Genomic DNA, 16,556 nt, shown 5'->3' with positions numbered 1-16,556 from the left:
TACACTTCGTCGCGAACGTGTTAATTAAAAATTATCCATAATTCTTTAATAGAATAAAATTAGAAAATAAATTAAAAGTTTTATATGCTAATCCAAATTTTTCGAAAGCGTAGATAAGTTATAAGATACGTATAATTTTATATACTGAAGTTCATTACAACCTGTTACTGAAATTAATAAATTATTGTCATTAATTCTCTCATTATCACCAACTTCTACCTCAAATAAACGAGATTTCTCTCGTCTCAAAAGAATCAAAACGTATTGTCGAAACACAATGAAACAAGAGAGAATGTCAAGCTTGTCGCAAATGTCAATAGAAAGAAAAAAAATTCCAAAACTCTAATAAATTTTACAATGACGTAATAACCAATTTTGCTACTTCCAACAACGAGTTAATTTATAAACATATTTAGGTTCTAAATTTACACGAAAATATCAAAAACAAAACAAAAAAACTCACGATTGATTCAAGGCCTTTTATTAGACGGTATACTTATCTGAGGAGACAAAAAACCTTGCCGACCTTGTCTCTAAAGCCACGAGCCGCCACTGGTTTCAGGGAAGCATATGTTCAATAGTAGACGCAATGAGCGCCATAATAAGCTCGAATAATAATATTTGTTTTTGTAGTTAAAAGTGACGTATTTTTAAAAAATATTTATATTTAAATATTTTCTTAACTATTATAACAAACATTTTATCGTTTTATTGTTTTCTAGTATCACATTTTTTAAATAAAAACCTCTAAATTGACAAAAGTTTCTGATTTTCTATTAAAAATGAAATTATTCCAAAATAAGTAACTGCCGAAGTGATTTGTCCGAAGAAAAACCAATTATAAATCGACACACACCCAAACCTTAGTCAAATAAGTTTGGGACAGGTTTTTTACTCCTCTTATCAGTCAAACTAGTTTTAGTTCTTACATTTTTATTGGTGAATCAATAATTTTGGGTATGAATGTGTGTTACTGGTCACACACTAACGAATAGCTGCTGAATGTATTGTTTTTTGAAGGTGTGTGACTAAAGCTGAATTATTATTTGATAAAATTGTAAACCAATAAAGAAGGAACATTTCTTTAAGAGGTGTAACTTTATTATACAGTAAGGTATCTTTTTATGCGGATTATTTTTATGCAATTTTAAAGTTATGTGGTTTGTATTTCATCCAAAAATGTATCCCAAAATTTCTAGTATTAACTATTATAATTAAATATTAACTATTCACATCACATTCATTTTTTATTTCTTTTTTTAAGATTTTATAAAACAAACTAAGGGGTTTTTACCATTAAATATAGAAGCAAGAAATCTCATTTTTTAGCACCTGAAAAGGGACATAGAAATTTCGAAACTGTTATGCCTTACCATGTGGCCGTACCATCTCAGTTGGGCTTCTTCGATTTTCTTCTCTATTGATTGGACTTTAAGGCGTTCTCTTATTTCATCGTTCCGTATCCTGTCCATTCTGGTCACCCCTAGTACTCTTCTTAGATACTTCATTGAAATACTTTGCAGTTTATTTTTTAGTCTGGTGGTGAGCATCCAGCTTTCACATCCAAATGTTAAGATAGGTACAAAAACTGTGTTGTAGATAGCTATCTTTGCTTTTTGGGATACTTCTTTTTTTCGATAGGAATGTGCTCTTAATTGCGTGGTATATCCGGGAAGCGTTTAAAACTGATCTCTTAGAATTTTGCTATTAATGTACTAAAATAAATAAATGTTTAAGGTGAGGATTTTTTTTAACCTATTCTCTATCCTTCTATTGTTGGATGTAGGTCTCCCCCAGTTCTCTCCATCTTTCCCTATCTTGAGCTGTTCTCTGCCATGTGGGACCTCCTTGTTTCCTGATGTCATCTTTCCACCTCATCTGTGGTCTGCCTCTTGATCTCTTTGCATTGTATGGACGCCACTTTCCGATGGCATTGTTCCATCGTCCGTCTTGGAGACGTTCATTGTGTCCAGCCCATTTCCATTTCAGTTTTGCTGCTTGTTCTATCGCGTCTACTGTCTTTGTTCTGGTTCTGATCCACTGGTTACGTTTTCTATCTTTAAGTGATATACCCAACATTTGTCTCTCCATCGCTCTTTGTGCCTTCCTTATCCTATCCAAATTGGCCTGTGTAAATGTCCATGTCTGTGCTCCGTAGGTGAGCACCGGTATTATACAGGAGTTATATACCTTGCTTCGTAAATATAGAGGGATTGTTTAATTTTTTACAACGTAAGAAAGTTTGCCGAACGCTGCCCACCTCATTCTTACTCGTCTCGATATTTCGGCTGTTTGATTTTCTCTGTTAGCTCTGATTACTTGTCCTAGATAGACATACTCATTTACCTGTTCTATTTTTTCTGTTTGTATTTTTATTGCCTCTTGGTCTTCCGTGTTTGTCATTACTTTTGATTTGTTGAAGTTAATTTTTAGGCCTTTTGCAGTGATTTTTCATGAAGTTCATTCAGCATTAATTCTAGTTCTTGTCGTTCCGAGGAGATCAGGAGTATATCATCCGCATATCTAAGGTGATTTAGGTACTTTCCGTTAATACATATTCCTCTGTTTTCCCAATCTGTTGATTTTATTATATCTTCGAGGGTCAAGGTAAACAGTTAAGGTAAAATTATATCGCCTCGTCGGACTCCTCGTTTAACTTTTATATTATCCGTTATTAATTTGTCGTCCAGAATTACGGTCATGGTTGCGTTTTGGTAAATATCATGTATCAATTGTCGGTATCTTGAATCTATGCTACTATTGACCAGAGCTTCTTCCACCGCCCAGTGTTCATTGCTGTCGAAAGCCTTTTCATAATCTACGAATGCTAAGTACAGCGGAAGGTTGTATTCATTGGTTTTCTCAATTAAGATTTTAAGCGCATGTAGATGGTCGATTGTGCTGTATCCTTTCCTGAATCCGGCCTGTTCCACTGGTTGGTAGTTATCAAGTTTATAGGTTAGTCGGTTGTTTATTATTCTTGTTTATTATTCTTGTCTCCTTTCTTATGTATTAAGATTGTGTTGGCATTTCTCCACTGTTTAGGTATTTTACCTTCAAACAGACATTTGTTGAACAGTATTTTTACCTTTTTTTTATTGTGTCTCCTCCTTCTTTTAGCAGTTCCGCCAGTATTTTGTCCTCACCGGCCGCTTTATTTCTTTTCATGTCGTTTATGGATTTTTCGATTTCATCTTCAGTTATTTCTGGTAATATCTCTGAGCCAACATTTTGTATTTTCCTCGAGAGATTCTGTTTAGATGATAGTGGTGGGTCATTTTTAGAACTGTATAGGTCTGTGTAATATCTTTCTGTGATTTTTACTATTTCTCCTAGATCTCTTTCTTCTTTGTTCTCAGCTTTAAGCATGATTAGTTTTCATTTTCCTATATTTCTCTTCATTGTTTTTAAACTTTTGTTCTTCTCTATGATTTTCTTAATGCGATTTTGTTTTGTTCAGTTCGGTAAACTCCACTGTATTTCTTTTGTTATCATTCAGGAGTTGTCGTCGTTTTTTTAGCATATCTTGTGATTTAGTGCTAATTTTTTGTTGTTTTTGCTTTTGTTTATTAGCAATCTTCAGGCCTGCTTCTAGTAGTTCTGTTGTTATTTTATCGTTTAATTCGTCTAGTTGCAAACCCTTTAGCTATGATATGTCACTAGGGTGACTAAAGGTCACTGAAGGTGAGGATACTTCAGCGAAATCGCTTATAATTGCAAAACGACACCACATGAATTCCAAAATTTGCTCTTTAAGTGTGTATAGGCATTATATTTATTGTATCATGTAAATCTCACTGAAGTTATGCTTTTATATCTTCTAGGAATCGTCTTTGTTTCAACGCGATCGCACAGGACGAACTGCTCTTCACTACACCACCAATAGCGGAAGTCGTTGTGCATCACAAGCAGCAGACCTAATGGTCATGGCTGCACCAGAACTGGTGGACGGAAGAGACGAAGATGGCTTTACTCCTCTACATCTAGCTGTGATTGCCGGGAATATGCAGTTGGTTACATTTCTTTTGGCAAATGGTGCTAACGTGAATGCTGTTGATAATGAGAAGCATACTGTTGTACATTGGGCTGCAGGTAATAATTTTTTTTTCTACTCGTATTCACAAAAAAAACTATTGAACAATTTATTATGTAACTGTTTGTTAGATTTGCTATGTTAATCTTGTCACAGATTTTAACTTATCTATAGGGCTATAATAAATGGCTGTACCAGGGATGGCCAAACTGCGGCTCGCGAGCAACATGCATCTCCTTGAAGTATTGTTTGTGGCTTTCGATAAATGTCTTGAAAATTATAGTGGAAGTGAGGATTTTCTGGGGTACATTGAAATAACAAACGCCATGTTTCGTTCGATAGCAACGACTTCATTTTTATTTCAATAATCAATATTGGCAACACGCCATACACCGAGTGTTTACAAAAGTTATACATAGATGGCGCTACATGTATTAAAACACCGTTTTTTTTTGATACATCACAACATCCCCACTTATCAAAAAAATATCTAAACTTTCAAACCCAAACCTAGCCTAAATTTAGAATTTTTAACATTTTTCAACCATTTAGTAAGAATGTCAGCCAACATTTCATCAGTACTCAAATACTTCAACTCAGTAACATTATTTTGGATAGCCTCTCTGATGAAATGGTGGCGAATATGTTTTGTTTTTTCATGGAATACTGGATTTATGCACAACTTCTGAGCTCCTTGAATATCATTATACAAATTACAAAACTACTGAATCCAGTCTTCCTTGAATTTCCGATAACAGATTCCTCAAGTAAATGGCTTCCTCAGTAGCCTCCCCTAAAGCTACGTACTCCGCTTCAGTGCTAGAAAGAGCCACTGATTTCTGTTTAACACTCTTCCAAGAAATCGCACCACCCGAAAGTTTAAAAACAAAACCTGTGTAAGATATTCTATCTAACTTATTTGAGGCCCAATCAGCATCAACAAACCCTGTTAAATCCAAATCATCCCTTTTATAAGTCAAACAAATGTCTTTAGCCCCCTTCAAATACCTCAATATCTTTTTAGCACATTTCCAGTGATAATCATTATGACTTTTATTAAATTCCAGCACATATAAGGCACACCTTAAAAATATTCCTCAAAATAATTCATAATAGAATTTACAGAAAATTGGAAGAAGATATCGGCTGTGAAAGTTGGACAATGGACTCTGAAATAGAAAAAAGAATAAATGCCTTTGAGATATATATATATATATACAGACGAATGTTGAGGATTCCATGGGTACAAAGAGTTACTAATGTTGAGGTACTTCGTCGCATGTGTAAACAAAAAGAATTACTAAGAATAATCAAAGAGAGGAAAATGCAATACTTGGGTCATGTGCTGAGAGGCGAAAGATATGAATTACTTCAAGTTATACTGGAAGGAAAAGTACAGGGCAAAAGATCAGTAGGAAGACGCCAGAACTCGTGGCTGAAAGACCTGAGGAGATGGTTCGACCGCTCATCCGCAGAGATCTTTCGCGCAGCAGTTTCCAAAACTACAATTGCCATTTGGATCGCCAACCTTCGAAAGGAGACGGCGCAATGAGAAGAATATTGGAAAATTTGTGTTTGGATGTGAATCAAGATGTATTTGCTTGTTTCATTGATTACAACAAGGCGTTTGATAACGTCAAGCATGACCAACTTTTAGAGATCTTGGAAGCTAAACAGTTAGACACTCGCGATATAAGAATAATACCTACTCTGTATTATAATCAGAAAGCAGTCGCACGCATCGAAAATAGCACAACAAATGAAATTCAAATTAAAAAACGAGTTAGTCAAGGATGTGTGCTGTCACCAATGCTATTTAATCTCTATTCAGAAGAAATTATGAAGAAAGCATTGGAGGAAGAAGAGATTGGGATAAAAGATAACGGCCAACCAATTAATAATATTAGATTCGCAGATGATACGGTTTTAATGGCGGAGACAGTAGAAGACCTGCAAGCCATTTTAAACAAGGTAGTCACAGCTAGTGAAGAGAAAGGGTTAACAATGAACGTCAAGAAGACGAAATTCATGATTATTTCAAAAAAACAAAGATTGAATGCAAACCTGTACATTCACAATAACGATATCGAACGGGTGCACAAATATAAATATTTGGGAATAAGCGTTAATAACAACAATGGCATCACAGAAGAAATAAAAACTAGAATTGGAAAGGCTCGAGCTGCTTTTGTTAATATGAAGGACATTCTGGGAAGTCATGACATTAACTTAAACCTGAAAATTAGATTGGTTAGATGCTACATCTTCTCGATACTGCTGTACGGAGTAGAGACTTGGACTTTAAACAAGAGCAATACCGATAAACTAGAGGCCTTCGAAATGTGGATATACAGAAGAATTTTGAAAATACCTTGGACAGACAAAGTAACAAATAGTGTAGTTCTTCGAAGAATGAACAAAGAATCGGAGCTGTTGATCACCATCAAGAGAAGAAAATTTGAATATCTTGGTCATGCCATGAGAGGGGAAAAGTACCGATTGCTCCAGTTAATTATCCAAGGAAAGATTCAGGGCAAACGAAGCATGGAGAGATGACGTATAACTTGGCTGCGCAATTTAAGAGACTGGTTCCAGTGCACATAATGGTTCCTAACCAATTATTTAGAGCAACAGCTTCAAAGAAACGAGTAGCAATGATGATTGCCAAACTCCGTAGCGGAGAGGGTACTTGAAGAAGAATTATGATCCGTTTAATACACTAATATACTCAAGCGATATTCTTGGATAAAGAAACGCCATGACTCAACTTAATGTCCACTTGTTGTCAAGATTTCGAGACAAAAGGCTTTCTTTGGCGCCATGGAGGTATGTTAATTACTGAATTACCATGTCTATAACAGAAATCTGAAGCTTTTGTCACTCAGTGCAGGAAATTTCAAATTGATGAATGAATAAGGTAAATGTCAAGGTCTAGGTATTTCCTAGTCGAGCGGTCTACACAATTTATGACTAATTTTAGTTTTCATTTAAATATAAATGGAATGATGTAAGTGCATGCAAAGTTAATGGATAAATGAATAAATGCAAATTTTTACATGTTTTAAAATTATGGTAGAAATATGAATTCAGATTAGGTTATTAACTGTTATGGAAACTTTGAAATCATTTATTAGATCGTAAAAAAATTAAAAGACCTTAGCTAAAAACGTAGAGATGATTCGCTAAGTTGTAATTAAAATAAGTATATACGACAAACAGTGGATGGAGCACTTTACTGAATTATTGACAGAAATACAAGAAAACTTTTTAGAGAATGAGCAGAATATTCAATCAACAGGTGAAAGGATGAATTTAAGCTTGGAAATGGTAAAAAACATTTTAAAAGGTACAAAACTGGGGTGACACTGCTACAAATCTTAAGGTCCAGGAGGAATAAGTCCAGAACAAGTACGGTCTGCTCCAGTGTAGCTCCAATGTATGCCCCAGCATACCATATTCTATTTTAGAAGCAGAGCTAATAAAGCTAGGTCTAAATCTCTTATCTCCTATCAACTTTCTTAAAATAAACGCGTCTCGCCCAGAATTTAGTCATATTCTCAGTTTTCGCCGACAAACGTTTATTACTTTTTGAGAAAACAATGCAACGTTACCAGCTTCTTTTATAATAAATTTCGACAATACATCATACAGAATTTTCTTAGCAACCGAAAACCTTGAATGTTTTTCTTGTAAAGAATTAGGTCACTTAGCTGCAGTATGCCCACTTCCACCACATAAAGAGCCAACTCCATTAGAGAATTTTATCCAATGCCCAGAAGCTACCAACACTCTAGTGTCTAATGATGAAACTTATCAAAACATAAGCACATCTTCAATTAATCAAAATGTCAATGTCAATTCCAAAGAACAAAATAAAGAGAATACGGAACCAATGAAAACATCCAAAACGGTAGCCCAAGAAACTCCAACGATTTCCATTAAACAACAAATTTAATGTCAGAGTTTACACTGCCACATGAGGACCTAAAAAACAACCCACATTTAAAAAACCCAAGCCTAAGAAAATAAAACCGGAAAAATCCATTCACGATGGAATGCAACAATTACAACAAATGTTTGAAGGCAATAAAAACAATTTTACACTGTACAACAACCTGACTTTAAATTTCTTTGAATCAGCTGCACACACCGCAGACATATTGGATCTTCTTAAAACCTATACAGATAATGTACCAGGTTTCCTTAAGGATCTGGACACTTCGTAGTCTCAAAGCTCAAAAAAGTTAAAAGCAAAAATCACATACATTAAAAGAAAACTACAGCATCAACTCTATCAATTTAGAACATCTATAACAATGGACTTTCATCCTCTCAAGAAACCTTAAGTACTTAACATTCAGATTTATAATACAATGGAACCTTAACGGGTATCACACCCGTTGCGAAATGTTACAAAAGCTAATTGCTCAACAAACGCCATCAGTTATTTGCCTTCAAGAAACTCATTTCAAAGATTCTTACCATGCTAGGTTAGAAGGTTTTAAATGCTTTTATAAAAACAGGACTAATAGAGATAAAGCAAAAAAATAATACCTTTCAATACATCCTTAGAAGCTGTTGAAATAACAATTAATAGTGATATAAAAATCTCAATATGCAACATTTATATTCCACCGAGTGAAAATGTTTCAACTGCCGTAATTGAGGAACTACTTCAACAGATCCCATCTCCCCGTATACTCTTAGGAGATTTTAATAATCATAGCCCCTACTGGGGATCAAAATTTCGATCAATTAAAGGAAAAGAGCTAGAACAATTACTTGACAGTAATAATATAAACATCTTGAATATAGGGGAACCCACAAGATTTAATATACAAACTGGAGAATCCTCAGTTATCGACCTGAGCATGTGCGATCCGATCCTTCAAACATCTTTATATTGGTAAGTCCATCCCTACTTATACGGTAGTGATCACTTTCCTCTTCTTATAACCCGGCAAATTGGACACTCTTCTCAGACCAAGTAGACCAAAAACTCCCATATCCCCCTGACCCCAGTACCTCAAATATATCTTCAACTTATCTACAATTCTCTAAGGTACTATAAGAAGCAGGGCACAAAGCAGTTGGAAAAACCAAAACTCTAAAAACTCAACGCCAGTACCGTGGTGGAATAATAAATGTGACGAAGCCATCAAAAAATACAAGCGAGCTTTTAACAAATTCAGACGATGTCCTACTACACAAAATCAAATAGAATATAAAAAACTAAGAGCTGAATCTCGATATCAGATTAAGCAAACCAAAAAACAAAAATGGAAATTTATCGTGGCACCCATCAACAACTCTACTCCCCTGTCTGCATTTTGGGGAAAAAATCGTCAACTATCTGGAAAACAGCAAAACGCCCAAATTAGTTTCTTTAAAACATAATGATTAATTACCTCAACAGAAGAAATCACAGAAATTTTTGCAGACCTTTACGAACAAAATTCGAGCACTAACAACGACTCTTCAAATGCTCCAATGCTTTAAAAACAGCTACAAAAGCTGATCCAAAGAACTATAGGGGTACAGCGGTAATATCAACAGTAGGAAATCTATATTCTAGAATTTTTAAGGAATTTATGGAGGCAGACAGTACAAATAAATAACCGGAAGAATAGCAGATAAAAAAAGGTAATATATATACTAAAAATTGCATTTGAGAAAAACAAGGTATAGCGAAATAGAGAAGCAAATATATCGCCTTAATATTCTTGAAAAAGCTTATGACAGTGTATCCATTGCGAGGAATTAATCTAGAATTAAAATAGGAAATGGAGTCACTGCCCCATTAAATACAACTAAAGGATTAACTAAATTGAAGGTTAGCTAGCGGACTGTGAGGGAGAGGATTTGTCCAATTTGCATACCCTACAGAGACAGTAGAATGAGAAAATAGATGACAAGGTAATAAAAAAAAAATATGAATAGATGTAAATATAGGTGATTGAATATGGAAGTTGCTCTAAGATGTGAGTGGGCGCCAGGAAAGTATTAACATATACCTGCCAAGGTATCTTGTAATGCTGTATACCCGTTTTGCTTAAATGGAAAACAAAGCATGTAAATTGACAGTGTTCCACACTCTAATCAATGAGGGAGGTCCTTCCGGTTTCCTGAAGTTGTCCGGAAATAGTCTGGTAGAGATCTGGACCTCTGAAGGAACAGCTAAGGGTGACGAGAATCAACCCTGGGGATCAGATGTATAATTCGCTTAGGGAATAATTAACCTTTTTTCTTAAAATAAACCCAAAAAACAATTTAACGAATCCTTCCCCTTGACTCCTGACTACCTCCTCGAGTAGGCTAAAAAGAATATTTGTGTTAGCGTTCCTTCTGACCCTTGAGAAAAAGTAGGGAAAAACACAAGGTTTATTAATCGTAAAAGGTAATACAAAAAGTTACTAAGGAATCTTTTATGAAGATAAAAAACCCTAATGGTCTTGTAAACATGCGACCTTCGAATGGTTTGACAATATTTTATGTGATATAGATTGATTATATAGATAATTTTAACGAAAACATGCTATGGATATATTTTGGATAGATAATTATATGTTGTCTTCTTTTTCTTTCTTCTTCTATATTACTTCTCAACCTAACATAAGGCTGGGAAGCAAAATAAAAAATTGACATATGACTTTATATTATTAATAGATTTAGATTTAGAATACTTCTTAGTGAAATAATGTGAAAAAGGACAGATATAGATATATCAACTATCAAAGGAGAAATGACAATATTTTAGAAATCAAAATGGCGGATGATTTTTATAATTTTTTCCTTTCTTTATTGATAATTAGATCCACTTACTGGCTCAAAGTAGCTATAAATCAAACGGTACACACTCAAAAACAAACCAAAACTTTCCTTCAACTTCTCTTCTTCTAAAAAAAAACAAAATTTAATATTTTCAAAACAAATTCCAGCACGTCCCTGAGCCGCCTACTTCTCCCTGGTCAGAACAAGAGTTCTTGAGTCGGAGAAACATATATATCGTTTTCCAAAACTCAGCTTGGAGTCGCTGCTTAATACCAACTTAGAAATTAAAAGTTACTTAGAGATATTTAATGAATATTAATTACAAGATTTTATTTAAAAGTGATGACAAGATTATTGAAGTGACGGACTTGTTACAAGATTCAAACACAGATTGTTTATTTTTTTTTCTAGGATAACGTAACTTTTTAACGTAGAATCTTTTAATAACTTTTTGTTCATTACAAAATAATAAAGGTTAATTTGTTTTAAACTTTTTATTTTATTTCTTTATATGAGCTCGTTTCCTTACCGCACCCAAACTCTCCGACACGATCAGGGCCTAGATTGTATACTTAAGTAAATAGTTTGTTTAAGTTACAGTATAATAACTAATAATTCGATACATCACAAAATTAACAATATGTAATTATTTACGTCCTTTAAGGCAAGATGTATGATGTAGTTGCTTAGAAAGTATCGCCAATCCATTTAGGCATTAATATGGTGGCGATACGAGAGATGACCAACACAACCAGAAAATATTATAGATAATGTTATAGAATAAAACAATTTAATTTAATATTATACCCATTTGACGATTTACCACTCTGTATATATAAGGAAATTTGTATACTAGACAAATAAAAAAACATCAGTATGTATTTATCTAAGCTGAACAAAGTAGGACGATATAATGACCTCTATACAATAAAAATATTGCGTAGGAACATTGTCCTTTAATCATATTATCTATTGGTCTACTTTTGATGGCATTATGTAAATGATACTGTTATTGTATTGTTAAATTATACCTGTCTAATGAGAAAAATAGATCGTACACGAATTCCTGAATTATTAAGAATATTAATTAAATGATCGCTCTACATTTTCAATTACAACGATAGAACTATAAAAATTAATAGTTTTTTATAAATCACTAAATCATTTGTTTTAATGAACTGTTTCTGGATGGGATAATTGTTTTTGTTTTTTTATTTATTATTGACAACTTAATAGGAAAGTATTGGAAAAATCCCTAACTATAATTATATTTAAAAAAGTGGTAAATCGCAACTGAAAAACGCTTGCAATAAAAACAATTAAAGAATATTGACAACGCATCAGTTAATGTTAGAGTGGGTGATCGTCAAATCCGAAATTCCCGATATAACGTAGAGTACGTCAGTATGTCAGGGAGACACCACATCACCGAAACTATTCACTGCGCTCTTAGAATATATATGTAAAAGGGCAAAACTTCATAAATATAAATGAAGAACAGCTTAGCCACCTGAGGTTTGCAGATGATATTGTACTAATATCTGATAGGATAGATGAGGTCAAAGAACTTATAAATCAGCTCTACCTTTCTTCGCTAGAAGGGGGATTGAAAATAAATATATCTAAATCCCAGATGATGACAAACCTTGTAGTCAGCGAAGATATCATCATTCCTCCGCGCCCTATGCTCCGTATTGCTTCTTACCTTGGTCTCCACTCTAAAATACGTTTTGTCTATCAGTTGTCTGATAATCTGTGTGGTGCCCAATTCCCTTCCATCAACATTATTATTGAGTCATCCATACGATCGGCTAAAAGGACGATGTCATCTGCAAATCTCAAATGACTGAGCTTCTCTTTATTTATGTTGATACCATGCTCGTTCAGACGTGCCTTCTTACAAGTATGTTCTAAAAGCGTCGTGAATAGCTTTGAAGAGACTGTGTCTGCTTGTTGTACTCCTCGCTGTATACAGAATTGATTTGTTTCTTGTTCAGATAGTCTTACACTAGCTGTGGCGAATTTAGTGTCCAGTGTTTTTTTATAATTTTTGTAAAAAGTTTAGATATGTGTGAAAGCAAACTGATAGGAGGGTAATTTTTTAAATCCGTTATGTCTCTTGCTTGTGTAATAAAGTAATGACTGCATTTTTCTATTGAGAACGAGTTTTTTCTTGGTAGATGCATTCGGTGAAAAGCTTGGCCAAAGCCTGGGCCATCGTCAGGGGATTTGTTACTTTTTATTTCTAAAAGTGCCGATTTGATTTCGTATGGAGTTATTTCTGGCATTAATTCTGATCCCTGGTTTGTGATTTTGGACAGGGGCTAATCTTACCTTTCGTCGGTGCTCTCATACATTTCGCGATAAAAGAACCTCAAGGACTTTGGTTCTATCACTATTAATGATTTCATATTTGTTTTTTATTTTTTACATATTTTTATTGTCTATGTTGTTCGTATTTCGCCTCAAATATCTTTATTTAATTTCTTTATTGTTGTGTAGTTGAAGCAGTATTTTTCTATCAGCTGTCTTCTTTTACCTATTAGCAAAGAATATAGACGCTTAAGCGTCTATCTTCTTTGCTATTAGCTATTTGGTATTTTGGCTTAGTTTTTGACCGCAGAACGGTCGGGCAGCACTCCCATTCCCCTTCTTTTAGAGCCTTAATTATGCCATCATTTGCTTGATCTACATCTTCTATTTCATCTTGTAAGTCTTGTATATATCTAGTTAGTGTATCTTCATACAGGTCGTTGTTTTCTGGGGGAATCCATTTCTTTTTTCTTGTTTTTAGGATAATTTTTGTTCTTTCCAATTTGGCATTTAATAATATCTTAGCTCGGATTAATCTGTGGTCGCTTCCTATTGAAAATTTGTTGAGTACTTCGATATATTTGATTATTTCTTTTCCGTTTGTTATGACATAATCTGTTTCATTTTTGACACTGCTATCTGGGCTGATCCATTTTCATTTACGCTGAGGCTTTTTATCGAAAATAGAGTTCATCATAAATAAATTTTCCTCGGATAAGAAGTTGTTTAGCAATATTTGTCCTCTTACATTTCTTTCGCCATAGCCATACTTACCCATTGCTACTTCTGCATCATTTTGTTTAAACCCCATTTTCGCATTAAAGTCGCCCATAGTTATTGTGTAATATGCTGATGTGGCATGTAACGCTGTTTCTAGATCCTCATAAAATTTTTCAATTTCTTCATCCTAGTGGGTAGTTGTTGTGTATGTGCAAAGGTCACGAGATATTCACAAAGGAAAAGATAACCAAACCTCTTGATCTTCTTTAATCAGTGTATTTTACCAGTGTTACTTACGGAGCAGAAACGTTGACTATGACAAGGAGAACAGTGAAAAAGATTCGTGGGGTTCAAAGAGCGAAAAAGTTTTAATATGAGAAATTCAATATTATACAAGATCCCAACCCACCAGCTGCGATGAAGATCAGGTGTGGCTGATGCTGTACAGAGAACAGCAACACTGAAGTGAAGCTAGGCAGGTTACGTGACTCGAATAAATAAGCAAATATTCAGAGGTTATTTTATCAGGAAACTTATTAGGAGTCGAGAAATAAAATTCATGGATAAAACAAAACAATATATTCAACAACACAATTAAATAGGCGGCTACAAACAGACAACAGATAGACAAAACGGATACTGAAATGGTGATCAAGAGCTGATGCCTACCAAAGCATAGGTCGTCCACCAACACGTTGGACTGATGATCTAAAACGTTGTCAGAGGAATTGAATGCTAGAGCCACAAGATCGAAACAGATGGACCATTATGAGGGAGATCTATGTCCAACAGTGGACAAGCGAAAATATAATGATGATAGGACGTTCTTCACGAAACATGTCTAGAATATTCTTAGAAATCCAAAAATTGAATAATATACAGGGCATTGTATTTGAAATAAAAAAGTTGGTATTGGCCTCTGTTGCTATGAAAAGTTTTTATTGCAAATAATGCGCAACCAAAAATACCGATCGAAGTGTCTGTTATATATTAATCCTGCATCGGAACAGTAGACACTTCGGAAAAATTAGACAGGCTTGGGTGAGGTTATGTTATGTCGATGAGCAGTTTAATTGAATTATATGGAACCGTTTTATAAGTAAATGAATAATTATGGTTTGTCAGTCTGTGATTAAATACACAACAGTGTCCAAGCCTTTTTTTAAACACGCTCCGATTTATTTATCATCGAATGTATTCCATTCGAGTGTTCCACTTTGTGTATAAGAGCGTTTACAATTCAAATAAGGCAGCCGAAAATGTAAATTTGTATGGTTAAGTAAATAAATGTTATAAATTAATTGTGTTTTTAGTGTTATTGTAAGAAGATTGTAATAAACATTACAATAAACATTACAATATTATGCATTTACATAATAGGGAGTTAAAGTGCAGGGCAAAACGTTAACGTGAACGTATAATTTGACAGCTACTCGTGCGCAGTAGAGGAATACATACGTTTGCGTTAACGGGTCTCCGTAACTTTGCGTGCGTTTACGAATTCTCTTAACGTTATCCAAATTGTTCCGAGTATTACCGAATGTCTGTCAAATCTCCGAAAATTAAAAACTTTTTGTTGTTTTGTGATTTTAACCAAAGATTTATCTTTTGTTTGTATTATTGTAACCTAAGAATAGTGAAAAAAATCGAAAAAAAATGAGGAAACCAATTTCCCAATAAATTATTACCAAATACATGTAGAAGTACAGCATCGTCCATGTCATTATCCTCGAAATCAGATTTCCCAAACATTTCAATATTAAAGATATCTTCCATTCTGCTGTAAAAGCAATCAAAATATTTCATAAAAAATCTACCTAAACCAGGACAAAAATATGGACACTGTCTAATCATTCAAATTTGTAAACAATGCACAACAAATCTGAGTAAAAGTAAGGTTAGAAACACACGTTAGACGTTAACGTTTTACCGTTTTACACTTCACAGTTAAAACGTGTAGTGGCCGTAAACGCAATTTCTTTACGTTTACGTTAGTGTTAACGTTTACGTGTTACTTGCACTTTAACTCTCTAATAATAAACATTCTAAAATCACTATTTAATCGCCATTTAAAAAATTTAGTATTTAACCTAAATCAGATTTTGATGATCTGCCATTAAAGGCTAAATTATTGATTTAAGATTTGGTCAATGTATGTGTCTACCGCTGACACTTTATTTCTAAATCTCCTTTCTAATTATTGGACACTTATTCACTTGATAATCAAATCAACTTGCAAAGACCTTGAACTTGCATATTACCAACGATGGATTGATGTAGAAATGGTTTATTCCAATTTGTTTTTCAATAATTTGAATAGGTTGACACCAAATTCGACATTTTGCCACTAACAATACCAATCAGCACCAATAATCTTTGTTTATGATCCAGTGGAAGCTTATCAGAAATTTGAAAGCGCCAGTTGTTAAGTAGAGATAAAAGCAGAGCCTGACTCGTATTTACGCCGATTACAAACTATGAAAATCGATGGAAAATGTTAATTTGTGGCAACGTCATTGCGGCTATCCTTGACAGAGTCCGATGAAATAAACGCTTGTGAAGAAATTGGGATATTAAATCAAGATTTCTTCCTGTTAATGGCGTGCCTGAAACCTATGTTTTACAAATATTATATGGTGGACATGGGTGAATCAAGTATTCAATTTGCTTAGCTTAATGGGTATACAGCATGTCCGTTTTACAGCACTAAAATATTAAT

General features: G+C 34.1%; 1 protein-coding gene across 2 annotated transcripts in view; it reads left to right on the top strand.

The window, feature by feature from the left end:
* LOC140444086 (uncharacterized) overlaps nt 1–16,556 on the top strand; it is a 76,327-nt gene that overhangs the window by 36,272 nt on the left and 23,499 nt on the right. For both annotated transcript variants that reach the window (XM_072535732.1, XM_072535733.1), the window contains one exon: nt 3,825–4,092. In XM_072535732.1, coding sequence (XP_072391833.1) covers nt 3,825–4,092 — 268 coding nt within the window. The remainder of the gene's footprint in view (nt 1–3,824; nt 4,093–16,556) is intronic.

Source organism: Diabrotica undecimpunctata, chromosome 6 (genome assembly GCF_040954645.1).
Source record: "Diabrotica undecimpunctata isolate CICGRU chromosome 6, icDiaUnde3, whole genome shotgun sequence".
Classification (NCBI taxonomy): Eukaryota; Metazoa; Arthropoda; class Insecta; order Coleoptera; family Chrysomelidae; genus Diabrotica; species Diabrotica undecimpunctata.
This window is presented reverse-complemented; position numbering and strand designations above follow the sequence as displayed.